The 14,091-nt window shown below is 41.5% G+C and overlaps 1 protein-coding gene across 8 annotated transcripts in view; it reads left to right on the top strand.

Moving 5' to 3' along the window:
• Positions 1 to 14,091, top strand: part of ATP2B1 (ATPase plasma membrane Ca2+ transporting 1) — a 475,107-nt gene that overhangs the window by 314,069 nt on the left and 146,947 nt on the right. For all 8 annotated transcript variants that reach the window (XM_085653032.1, XM_085653026.1, XM_085653033.1 and 5 more), the window contains one exon: positions 1,659 to 1,896. In XM_085653032.1, the coding sequence (XP_085509158.1) occupies positions 1,659 to 1,896 (238 nt within the window). The remainder of the gene's footprint in view (positions 1 to 1,658; positions 1,897 to 14,091) is intronic.

Below are 14,091 nucleotides of genomic sequence, written 5' to 3' on the forward strand. Positions count from 1 at the left end.
CCTCCAGTTTGGAGTGTAACCATATTTGGATATCTGGGAAGAATGGTTCAGTAGTCTTAGTGGTCAAGGCATCATTTCCATCAGTATCTCATAATCTCGTATGTAGTGTTGGTGCATTGCACGTGTTCAGTGACATGCTGCTCAGTGACATGATGATGGAAGCACCCAACTTTTTTTGGCTTTTCTGTTTAGCAAATCATTTAACTATCAATTTCAGCTCAGCGGACCGGAAATAGCTTTCATAATCTGGTGCTCCCAGCCTTTACTCAAGGTTGATATTTGCAACATGCACAGTGGAACTGTGTGTCTTCCTGTACCCTATATCATTTTGGCAGTAGTAGTCAACTGGGTAAATATTTTCTTGTGGAGTTAAACTAGTAGTGTTGCAACATGGTACAGGAAGTGCGATATGACATTCATTTTTGAGAGGGCTACTCTGCCTGTTACTGACAGTGAACGTTTTTTCCAAAAGTGGATGGAGTTTTCTGTTTGCCATTGTTTTACCTATGTCCCCCTCTATTGCTCTTTTCTCCACATGGTATATTTAGGTCCCTATATATACTTAAAGATGTTTTGTTTCCACTCTAGAAACAGGTCAGGTAAAGTGCTACAATCTTGGGATGGCTGAGAGCATAGCAGAATATAGACATTGTTTACAAGCAGTCCTCACATTCTGCAGAATTGTTCCATCTGTGACATCAAAGTCAGTAAGTTGATCTTTAGATCACTATCGGGTATCTAAACATATCTTGCTGCCCCACATTTCAAGCCCTGGCATAAAGATGAGATGTCTGAAGTTCTATCATATCTGTACGTTAATAAGTTCTTTAATTTATTTTTATTTTTCCCGTTTATGTAACCTTGGCTGCACAAGCTCTTCACACAATAGATGGATTGTGGCCTTAGGTCATAGCCTATATCAAGCTGTGTTATCAAATTTTTAATCTTGCCATTGCAAGTTCTGAATCCCATGATGAATGAGGTAATGCAGCAGAAGTCACACTTAGAAATAAAGAATTGTGTCCAACATCTGCAGAGCCTCAACATGGAAGAAGTCCTACAGGTTTTTGTAGGCCTCATGGTTTTGGCTCATACAGGCGCAGTTCAGAGTTGATCAAATATTTCACAAAATATTCTGTGGTGGAGGGGTTTCCAAATAACCACTTTTGCTATTGGTTCTTTAATGCTAAACAGGCTTTTTTATGGTCATGAATGTGGTGAGTATTCTTTATTGTACTTACCTGTAAGAGTAGTTATCCAGTAAATGTATTATTCCCATATTCATCTAGCACTCTGCCCTCATTGGAGTTTAGGTGTATCAGTGGGTGCATACTGCGCAAAATGGACACAAATGGGTCCAATGGTGATGAAAGGTCAATAGATGTAAACGATTTCAGGGCACAAACATTTTCAGGGTACTTTTTTTCTCTTTGGAATTAAAGAAGACTAACACTATTAATGTGGCAATCATTTTCTTTACATGTTATCAAGGGTGTATAAAATTGCTACTGGGTATGTGTTTTTTTAATCCTGAAATGGGTTGTTGCCTTTTAAAGGAGTTGGCATATAATTCATAATACACATCTTATTATATTGATTGAACTTGTCTTTTTGCTATATATGTTTGAATGTGATTTTTTTTTTCCCCCTTTTTTCAGATGTTATAAAATCATAACTGCTGATGGTGAAGCTAAAGTTTTTAGACCAAGAGATCGTGATGATATGGTAAAAAGTGTAATTGAACCAATGGCCAGCGAGGGACTTAGAACAATATGTCTGGCTTATAGAGATTTTCCAGTGGGAGAACATGAACCAGAGTGGGACAATGAAACTGACATTCTCTCTGGTCTTACATGTATCGGTGTTGTAGGAATTGAAGACCCGGTTAGGCCAGAGGTAAGTTATTATTAAAATATGTTTTCCACATAGATTTGTACAAGAATGAGCAAGTATAATATTAGTTATGAAAAGTTGAAACTGTTTTGCAATAGTGTATAGAATTGAGATTTTGTCTGGGAAGGGATATTCTACAGGTTTGTGCAGTCTTCTTTTTTTTTTTTTTTTTTTTTTTTTTTTAAATGTGACACATTGTTTTGTATTTTTCTGCCACTGGTCAAACCATCTATCAAGCCTGAATATGGATTTACGTGCAGGCAATGATGATTCTCAGCAGTTTACTGCATGAAGAATCACAATTCTTTTTAAAACAAGGAGGCTAGCGTTATTCATAAACCTGTATTCACTACCTGTGAGCAGCAAACACTTCAGAGCCAAGAATAGAATACAGCATGAACACAAAATCCATTATAGAACACTTCAATCCATATAAGCTCCATGACCACCATTTCCGTCCATTTGTGTGGCTGCTTATTTTAACCAAAATGTTAATTAAACTGCTTGAAAACATCTTTAATTGTCCATCTGAAAATATTACGGGCTTTCTGAAAGAAAAGAACATACTTTGCAAGCTATTCTTTTACAAGTTTCAATCCTTAACAGTATAAACCCCCCAAACACACACGCTCACACACACGCTCACTCACTCACATCGTCCTAGTTTTCCTCCCCAAAGCAAGGGTGGGAGGGATTACGCTAGCCTCTTTGTCTCTAAAGTAAAATCATGATTCTCTATGCAGTAAACTTCTGCTGATCGTCATTTTGTGCCCAGACAAGAGGCTAGCATTATGCATGTTTAAAGCCTTGAAGTGCAAAGCCACAAACATGCTCAATTGGCTTTAAATCTAATCAAAAAATGTCAGCAGTTGACCAATCAGCCGCCTTAATTATCTCCAACCTTCCACCCCGTTAAAAACCTTCATGGTCACAGCACCCTTCACGAAATGGGCTTTAAACAAAAACGAATTTCCCCCTTATTTCATAACATTCTTAACCCATTCAGCAGTGGTTGTTAAAGATAAGCACCAAAATATTTCATATCAGAGATCATCAATTTATCCACTCCTATGCTCCCTCACTCTATTCTCATACTCTTTAATAGATCTCACAACAAAGTTTTAGATACTCATCAAACTTGGATAAAAACTGAATCCCCCTTAGTTTTAGTCCTTTTCCAAATCTCAAGAAACACACCATGAGGCTGAAAATACCTATTGCTTAGCTGGAAAGCTCTGACGTCCGAGACTCTCTTAAAAGAAATGACAAAGTAGCCAGCTCCAAGGTTAATTCTTTTGTATCCAAAAACCTATTGCTTGCCGACTTCTCAAATAATTTAAAATTAGCTCAACATCACTTAGACATTGATATCTAGACTTAGGTGCTCCTTTAAGCCATGTACCTTTAATGACTCTACAAATCAATGGATTCCTGCTAATCGACATACCATCCAGAAGTGAATCTACAACCGCTATTGGAGATCCGAAACAATTAACAGTTCTATAACTTAGACCTTTCCCAAAACATTCAACTAGAAAATTAGCAATCATAAACTCATCAGCCTATACGGGAGCCCAGTTCCTTCTAAGCACCAACGGCACCAGACATTCCCATACCTTTTTCTTGTTCCTGGTCCCCAAGATTCATTGAGTAAGTCCGAAGCCTCTCCCGCACATTCTTCAGATCTTACTGAATTTCTTAAATTTTCCAAACTAGAAGGCTGAGCGCATCTGACTCTTATCAGAGGATGCTCCTGTCCATTTATGTCCATTAGTAATCCTTTGCAAGGCTGCACCAGAAATGGCACTTCCACTACTAATTCCATCACTGTCAGAAACCAAGCTTGAGTTTTCCAAAACTGCATCACCAGCACCAACTTGAAACTCTGACTGGCAAAAACAACTGCTTGTAACTCCAAACAATTGATGTGATCCTTTCAAAACTTACAGAAGGAGCACCGTAATTTAAATAGGAAGTCTATGGAGTATACAATGTCTACTGAGCCTAAAATAAAGGCAGAATACAAAGTCACACAAGACTATTCATCATGTGCTCCAAATGAAGGCATATCAAGACAAATCTTTTCTTAGTATTCTTTCTTTATTTTTCATTTTCAAAAGGAACAAGGACACAGTCAACGTTTAATCCCAAACCATGGGGATTTCTTCAAGGCATAACAGAGGTCCTAAGCCCATAGCTTTCTAGCTGTATTCTTCCGATTGGACAAATTCATGTACCGTGCCTCCGTGTGTTCCACGTATAATCCCTCTCCCTCTCCCTCTCCCTCCCTCTCCCCTCTCCCCTCTCCCTCCCCTCTCCTCTCTCCTCTCCCCTCTCCCTTCTCCCTTCCCTCTCCCCTCTCCCTTCCCTCTCCCCTCTCCCGTCCCTCTCCCATCTTTCTCCCCTCTCTCTTTCTCCCCTCTCTTTCTCCCCTCTCTCTCTTTCTCCCCTCTCTCTCCCCTCTCTCTTTCTCCCCTCTCTCTCTTTCTCCCCTCTCTTCTCTCTCTCCCCTCTCTTCTCTTCTCTGTCTCTCCTTTCTCTCTCTCTCCCCTCTGTCTCTCCTTTCTCTCTCTCTCCTCTCTCCTCTCTCTCCCCTCTGTCTCTCTCTCTCTCCTTTCCTCTCTCTCTCCTCTTTCTCCCTTTTCTCTTTCTCCCTTTTCTCTTTCTCCCTTTTCTCTTTCTCCCTTTTCTCTTTCTCCCTTTTCTCTTTCTCCCTTTTCTCTTTCTCCCTTTTCTCTTTCTCCCTTTTCTCTTTCTCCCTTTTCTCTTTCTCCCTTTTCTCTTTCTCCCTTTTTTCTTTCTCCCGCTCTTTCTCTCGCACTCGCTCTCTCGCACTCGCTCTCTCGCACTCGCTCTCTCGCACTCGCTCTCTCGCACTCGCTCTCTCGCACTCGCTCTCTCGCACTCGCTCTCTCGCACTCGCTCTCTCGCTCTCTTTCTCCCTCTCCCCTGCCCCCACAACAGGCCTCATTACCATTGAAAGGCACCAAGGAGCTGATGGACGACACCTGAATTGATATACCTGCCCTTCCTATCCTAATTGGTAAACCTGAATCTCTAATACAATCGGAACCCAAAAATATATTTTTTTTCGGCATCCATTTTTAACATCCAATCCAAGTCCTGCAGAACATCTCATAACAGATGAATCCCTTCCATCTTATATTGCCTGTAAGTCGCAAGGTAATTTAGTTCTCTCAAGCTTATCACAGGTCTCCAACCTTTGTCCTTTTTTCCACTAGAAACTGGATACTCTCAAACCCAAACAGATCTTTGTCCACCTTCACAATTGCTCCTTTCTCTAACATCTGAGTCACCTTATCTGTTACAATCTGTGTTAAATGCTGTTTGAAATGCAACTCCCTTGGAACTTTGCTCTGAGTGAGCCTTGAATGGAACTCTATTACATACCCTGAGATTGCACCAATCACCCAAGGATCATTTGTAATTTCACATTCCTAAATGAAATACTTCAGCCTTCCTTCCAACCTTCCTACTCACCTTGTCCTGACAAATTAACTTGTGCTCTTCCTCTCATACACTGAGTTCTTCTTCCTTTTCCTCTTTAGGGGAAAAAACTGCTGATCCTTGACTTCCCCTGAATGTTCCCCGTATGTAATTATATGGGCTTTTATATTAGATGTGGCTGAAAGGTTGCCCTTTCCTTCCGGCCCTTCTATATAAACTGTGCCTTATCTAAAGCAGTGAAGGTCTGGACACATTTCCCAAGGGATTGTTTTAATTCCTCTCCAAAAAGCAAACCTCTAGCTTCTTTGCTAGTTTTCTTTTTAGACAAATCTCCCAGTTGTGGACGAATATGGAACAACACATACTTTGTATAGAAGAACCCTCACCCACCACCCTAGTTGGTGGCATTCTTCATCATCAGGTTCCCACCTGGGACGCCGAGTGTCTCCCAGGTGTGCTTCGACGCCTGACTATAGCGAAGCGGGTTTTAGTAGTGCAAGACAGTGAAGGGTGAGTTCATCTACAATTGCCTCAAGGATCCCCCTCCACGCTTGGATATAATACTTTTTTTTTTAAATAGTAGGGTCTTTGGCAAGGTTAAAAAGGAGTCTGAATGGATGTTTTGTGTGGTTAAATTGATCTACGAGAACCCGCTCCTCTGTAGTCAGGCGTCGAAGCACACCTGGGAGGCACTCTGCATCCCAGTTGGGAACCCAATGATGAAACATGCCACCAACTAGGTTGGTGGGTGAGGGTTCTTCTATAAAACTTAAGATTTTTCCTAAAAACATACAATTTTTCTTGTTTTAATAACTTCCTGGATGCAGTAGATTCAGTCTGGAACTGTTCCTTTTTTGTTTAAGTATTTTCCAGGGGACAAGGACTAGTTCCATTGAAATCCTCTCCCTCTTCGTGTTGATTTATTTACACAACAACACAGCCTTGTGTCTCTCAGAAATTAGGCTGGTGTTGGCATTCTCCTGAAAACAAATTACTCTCTGGTTCTATACTATTAATACATCCAATACGTATCCTCATATTGGTTCAATGATCTCTCTAGACAGTTCCTTCGGTCTGTTCCCAATTTGAAAAGTTATGTAAATAAATCAGGATCCAAATTAGATGTCATAGTCTCCTTATCCCCAATGGAGTGGGTGAAAACATTCCGCTCTCATTGTATTCCTCTCCTCATCTAATATTTAATTTACTCTGTCACAGGATGCATTGGCCACCAATCCAAGGTCCTTGGATGCCTAGTTTCTGAAGGGCTAAAAGCTACTGTCCCATATGTTCTTTGATCTCTTTCCACACACTATTTTTTTAAACACTCACTACTCTCCTATTCCTCTCGAAAACCATCATCATATCCCAAATCCAGGATATATTCCTCCGAATCCCTCTGTGTACCCTGTTGATATTCAACTTGGTGGAAAACATTCTCTTTTACAGGGTAAACCTACCCTCATTGTGTGATGCATGGGATACTACTCTTGTGAGTCTCTGTGGACATCCACTCATCAGAAAAATCCAGAAATTCCAGTCCCTTTTCATGTTTCCTCTTTTTCAAAAAATTTCCACATGGATCCCTTATTTGCCTTGCCTTCATCCTCCGATAATGGCCAAAACTCCTCATTAATGGCATTCCCTTTCCTTTTACCTTCCGTTAAGTGAAAACACCTCACTGTCTCTAGTCCAGCATCTTCTAACTCTTCAGAGATCACTTTTCTCATTATCACCTTTGTTCCTAGTGTTAATAATTTCCTTTAGTTATCATCTTCAATTTCTAATTTACAAGCCTTGTTGAAAACATATTTGCAAACCTTATTTGTCTTAATTGAAAATCTGGTGTTAAAATGCCTCTTTAATCAATCTCAATCAACAGTAAGTATTTAACTCAAAATGTCGCCCGACAAACCTCTGTGGGCAATAATAACCCTGTCACAGTTACAAGAGACCCGTCAAAAAATGCCCAATTGTCTTTCAAGGCAACATGGCTGTCACCATGGTGCCAAAAACAAGCTCTAATTTCTGTAAAAACAAGGTCTAATTTCCATAAAAACAAGGTCTGATTTTGATAAAACAAGCATCGCTAGAAGTCACGTCGTCCTGCTTTGGCCAAAACAAATATGGCTGCCGCCATCCAAAGACCTTAAATGAAACTAAATCTCTGCTCATACTTAGCGTTTGGCTGTCGGCACGAAGGCTCGGAACAGCACTAAGCAACATAACTGAAAACCGACAATCTAGCTTACTTTTCAAATCTCCTCAGGTATTTATCTCTTATTAGAAGTCTATAATCATTTTCAAACCAAATTTAAGAATAGATTAATATTAATTAACATGCTTAAAAGGTAAACCCAATAGATTAGCTGCAATTAAAATCCTAATCTGATCCTTCCCAGCAACTCTTTCTTGCCCGAAAATTGGGCTTCCACACTAAATCATCCAAATCATGAACATGCATTCCACAAACCTCACAATCTTTTTAAAAAGCCAACCCCATATTTATCTGCTCGAAGCAGCAAACAAAATGAGGAAGGAAATGGTGGTAATGGAGTTTAAATGGATTGTCAGTGTTCTATATTGGATTGTGTGTTTATGTTGTATTCTGTTCTTGGATTTTGAAGTGTTTATTTACCACCTCTGAGCAGCAAAGATTTATGCTAGCCTCCTGTCTTGTCATAAAAAGTAAACTGCCTTCTTTTATAAAGGTAGTAACTAATGGTCCGAAGCATCCAGTAAAGCCCTTAATCTCATCTCCCCAGCCTACCTTTCTTTTCTCCTAAGATTTTCCGTTACTCTCCCCAGGTTGTTCAGCTTTTGTTTATTCATAGCACCGCTTTCAATAGTTCATGTTTTATTGAGTCTATAATTCTGTGTACCTAACATATGATAGCTTTCTTATTTCTTTATCACATTAAATGAATCAATAGTTGCTTAGTTATTACTTCTATACATCTGTGGTGCACTCTTTACTTCTCTATTAAATGTTTATTTCCCTGCCATCACCAAATTACCTTGATCATTTAATAATATTTTAAATGCAGATCGTGCATGAAAGGTATCTCTTTTTTACAATGGATATTGACTCTTGCAAATTCTTTATCAAACACCTTTGAGGGCATCAAACTGGAGCAGGAATTTTATTTACTGTAGCAAGCAGTTACTGGCTCTATCCAGGACTGTTAAACCTATAATCATGGAGTCGTAGGACAACAGAAGTTACATCGGATGTAGTCATAGAAGATACTGATGTCTGTTCCCTTTCCTTTTTTTTCTCTGGCACAGGATCTGAGCCACTGAGATTTTCTTGTTTTTCTGTTCTGAGTTGAATGTTTGTGGGGGAAAAACTCTCAATATTGATACCACTGAAATTGTTTGGTTTCAAACCCTGTCATGGGTACCCTATGCAGATGTCATTAGCAGCCCCTTATATTGTAGGGCGTCCTTGGGCCTTACTAAGAAGACATTGGCCTTTTGCGTATGTGCTCTCATACACCCAAATGCCTGCTTTCTGGGAGCAGAAAGCCATTCTGGCCCTTGCTAACCTGTTGTAGAAATCATGAAGCCTGGCAATGTCTTACCTGAAGCCATTCTTCTATGCCATAGAAAACACAATAGAAAGAATTCTTCTTGTTCCTCACACAAAGAAATGGGAAAGCTCAGAAAGCACACTTCAAAAGTGGCAGAGTTCAACATGAACCTTTGCAGGTGGTTATCAAAACTGTAGGAATTCTCAGGCACAAATCAACACCTTTAAGTAGGTTATGTTGGCTATTTTTCAGAAAAGCCCAGTCTTCTGCCAAGGGTTAGCTGCAACAACAACCTCTCTGCTTCAGACAAACTTTGGTCCAGACTCTAGTAACTGCGATACATCTTGAGCCTGTAACTGTTGACAGTTCAGCTTGCTATGTATCTAGGAAACTGTCAGTGATTCCAATAGCGACGGTATTGGTTCTGGAGTTTACTCTGCTGAAAACTGTTAAGGCTCCGATGTTTGACACTATCCTAACCACTTGCAACTGCTCAGATCAGTATTTTAGTGTTAATACCTTCTATAACCAAAAATGATGATACAAGGCATTCTCCAATGAATGCATAATCTTTTATGTTGGATTCTGACATTTTATTGTTTGCTGATCTACCCGTCGTGGAAGAGGAAGAAATGTATACTGATGCAGAGATCTCATCTTCAAACGAACGCTAGTTAGAAGACTTACAAAAGGCAGAAGCTGAATAAGTCTCATGAGATGTGGTGATATTCTTAAAGTATGAGTACAAGCCCACTTTTCAGATGAATTTGAGCATGTTGCAGAAACTCTGGTAAAACCTGTGCAGTGTACCCTCCTCCTAAGATTTTGGTAGGCAAGCACACTTTGGAGCCAATACTGCCTTTAATGAAGCTTTGCTTTAGTACAGTAAACAAGCCTGGTAAAACCAGGATGCTTGTTTCCGGTTCAGGGAAGACCTGGCATGGCAGTGCGGGCTGGACTGTTCCCACGAGGCACAGGGTCAAGACTGATTTGCATATAGCTGGGTCTGAACTGAGGTGGCGAAGTGAGCTAAAGAATGATGATGGATTCAACCCAGATCTGTGACTTGGGGTGAGTGTCTGAAAAGTTTCAGTGCTCCTTCCATCATGTCCTTGTGTTTGCTTTGTTCGCTCTAAGTTGGCAGGGTATGCCCAGACGTGAGTCCCTTGCTCACTTTGACATTGGATTCAAGCTAGCCTGGCTGATGAAGGGTGTTGCCCAGAAACCGGTCCCAGGATGCTTGTTTGCAGTTCAGGGAAGACCTGGCTTGGTAGCTCGGACTGGACTGTTCCGATGAGGCACAGTGCAAGACTCATTTGCATATAGCTGGGACTGAACTGATATGGCGAAGTGAGCTAAAGAATGATGATGGATTCAACCCAGATCTGTGACTGGGGGTGAGTGTCTGAAATGTTTCAGTGGTCCGTCCATGTCCTTGCTCTCCAACACTGGTGTGGGCAGTTTTTAAAAAGAATACACCTTCTCCTTTGCATCTAGCATTCCTATTTGATATTATGGCAGAAACCAGCCTGGAACTGCCTACAAAGTCTCAGTCACCTAGTGGCCACTGAGGACCAAGGAATGCTACACAATTGGGGATTTTGTTTTCACACAGACGTCCATTCCTCAGCTGGGTAAAACTCATCACACACAAACTCTTAGTTAAAATTATCCATTCCGTTTCTTATTGTTTGTATCACCAGCACCACAGTGTGAAAAGATGCAATACTGCAGAGGCATTTGTGAAGTGCAGATGGGAATCTAAGGTGAAAGGGACTGTGGTGATTAATTGAATGACTGCTCTGAGGTAAACCCTGACCAAACCGCCCTTTACCCAAACTGTCACTCGCAGGGCTTAATGGAAAAGTGGTTATTGAATTTGGCCTTAAGACTTGGAGAATGAACTCAATCTCACCAGTGCCCAACACAACAGCTCTGCCAATCCAAGAAATACTACACTTTGTCGTATGTATTTTCACCATGTTTAATAACTGATGGGGCAGGGGATCTAGTGGTAGTTTGTTTAAAGACCATCTTAAACAAGATGTACGTGCTTGATGGGCTGCAGTTGTAGGTGGACCACAATTGATCACACCAAAACTGAGAAGGATGATAATGAGCAAATTCTTTGTGACCAATAGATTGTCTTACAACTTCCTGCATAGGCCTGTCTCCTGTATTTGTCTGCACTTTGCTTGTAGACAGTTTGTACAGACTTAGAGGTTTACCTTGCATTGCCAAGTTTCCTGCACTGGTCTTCTGCTTTTGTGCACTTTGGTCTGGAGGAAGAAGGGTTGGAACAAAACCGGGTTTAGAACCGTTAAGTAATAAAAAGGGAAACGCCTGGCAGCACTGTTCTAGTTACTAACTCAGTTATGATCATGACTTCCAAAAGATGGCAACATAAGTACTATTAAAAAGATTGACTCACATTTTAGCAGGTGCACAGTTTCCCCCAATGGGCAAAAAACACCTTCTGAAACCCGGAAGTGAATTTTGAGACAACATCCAAAACTATCCTGTGGGCATGCCATCAAGGCGTACAAGCTTGTCCAAAACAGGGTGGCAAAGACAGTAGCTGTAGGGACCCTTTCGGTGGAAAATGTAGCCATCTTGACAAGATAATCCATCATCACAAAGATAGCCTTGTACCCACAAGCAGGTGCAAATTCAGTGCTAAAGTCAATTGAAATAGCTTCCCATGGCCTATAGACCTCAGGTATAACTAACTGCAGTTTTTCATAGTTGGGCGTGCCTTGAATACATAGGATTTTAATATTAAAACGTTACTATATTGCTTGTATGTTTTTAACCGAGGATCCTGTCAAGGTGGATATTTGGCACCAAGTCAGTGTAGTGGTTTGCAAGTCTTTAGTCCATTATATCGGAGTGTCTTCATGTGAAACAGACTTTGTTTATATTTTGCATTCCACTACTTCGGAGAGTACTTGGACACCTGCTAAGGTCTGTGGCTAGTGAAGTCCTCGACAGTATTAAATGATGTGGGTGATTAAAACAGGATTGTCTTAGTAGGAGCTTTGTCAGCTTCTTGGTTCCTCAATCTGTCAAGGGGTGGATAGAGTATCACTCAGAAAATATAGACTTTCACATTGTATCACTATTGGTCTTCTAGTGGACTTTAGAAATTGGAGGTTCCAGTCGTCGTTGGCACAGTTGCTGCATGTGCTGTCCCCAGGAGGTAATGTCTCCATTCATTCACAATCTCCTTTGCTGGATCCATCTGGATGCCCAATGTTGTATGAATAAAATTCAAAAAATCAACTGAAGTGGTATGAAAGTGCCACTTAAAGATTTAGCAAACAGGCCATTTCCCACAGCTTTTGCTCCAATAAAGTAACACTTATTTTAGAGAAACAAGGGTCCCATTCAATTAGGATGGGTATAGTCTCACAATTCTTACAATCAAAAATTGGAATTTACTATGTCCATAATTGGAAAATATTTGAAATTTAATAATAAGGTGAAAACACAATTAATATGCGGTGAGAAGTGAGCAGACCATGAGTGGGTAAAAAGGAAATCAGCCGATTTCCTTACCACAGGCAAGTGACTTAAAAAGTGACTTTGTAGTGTTTGCAGAATTCAAATTATAGAAAGTCACAATCAGTATAGCATCTCATACTCGATGATAAAATACAACGTATAGTTAGGAGTTCAGAGACGTGAGTCGACGACGTTTCGATCCCCATAGAGGTGGTGGGATCTCTTCAGAACTAAAACGATGAAGCAAATGCCTGGGAAAGTTTGCTGTATGCGGACAGCGTAAGAACAAAAACGGCAATGCGTTCCTGAATGCAAGCCCCGTACGACCGAAGGTGCAATAGGGGTAAAAAGACCGCAATTAAGGTTGCGCAGAGGGAATGGAGGACGATCCTGTGTTAACGCAGACCAATTTCCGGTTCTGCGTGTGAATTATCCCAGCCGGGATAGGTAGAGAGCCAGCGTCCTTAGCGACGAAATAGCAGCATCTTGAAGGGAAGTTCCAGACGATCGGTCCGTGGGTGTCCGTGGAGTCACGGCAGTAATGATGGCCTCTTGCATATTCATAGTACCTCACGCAAGACTCCAGATGCGTCCTCTCCAAGAGTGCTTAGCGCGCAAATGGAACCAGGCCCAGGGTCAATTGACAGATCTGCTGTTGGTAGACGGTCATACCCATCGCTCTTTGCAGTGGTGGACCACCAAAAATCTTTCCAAAGGGTGACCGTTCCTGGAGCCTGTTCCTCAGATAGTACTGACAGCGGACGCATCGCTCTCCGGCTGGGGAGCTCACCTACTACATCACACCATGCAGGGCAGGTGGACATCTCAACAAGTCACTCCACATCAACTATCTGGAGTTACTAGCCATATTCTTAGCACTAAAGGCATTTCAAACAGATATCGGGCAAGGCCGTCCTAGTCCGCATGGACAACACGACAGCCATGTACTATATACAGAAACAAGGAGGCACACACTCTCCGCAGCTCTCTCAGCTAGCACAGAGCATATGGAGATGGGCCATACCCCAAAAAATCTTTCTCCTAGCCCAACATGTCCCTGGAGTCCAAAACACTGTGGCCGATCTGCTGAGCAGACAAACACAACAGATCCACGAGTGGGAACTCCATCCACAAGTTCTTCACCCATACTTCCAAATGTGGGGGCATCCACAAATAGACCTCTTCGCCACCCACAAACGCCAAATGCCCAAGCTTCGCCGCCAGGTATCCACACCCATTGTCCAAAGGCAATGCTATATGGATGAACTGGTCAGGCAGATTTGCTTACGCTTTTCCGCCTCTCCCACTCATTCCATTAGTGGTGCGCAAACTACAACAACACTCCCTTACTCTCATCCTAGTAGCTCCAACTTGGGCCAGACAACCGTGGTACACCATGCTGCTGGAACTATCTGTAGTACCGCACCAAAAGTTACACCTCTCTCCACACCTCTTAACCCAGAACCATGGAGAAATCAGGCACCCGGACCCAGCTCAGCTCAACCTGGCGATCTGGCTGCTGAAATCCTAGAATTCGGTTATCTAAATCTTCCCCCAGACTGTATTAACGTCATTAAAGAAGCTAGAAGACCTACCAATAGAGGTTGCTATGCAGCCAAGTGGAAACGCTTTGTGGTTTATTGTCACAGCAACAACTTCAATCCCCTAGATGTGTCCATTCAGCACATCATAG

This window comes from Triturus cristatus, chromosome 4_1 (genome assembly GCF_964204655.1).
Source record: "Triturus cristatus chromosome 4_1, aTriCri1.1, whole genome shotgun sequence".
NCBI lineage: Eukaryota > Metazoa > Chordata > Amphibia > Caudata > Salamandridae > Triturus > Triturus cristatus.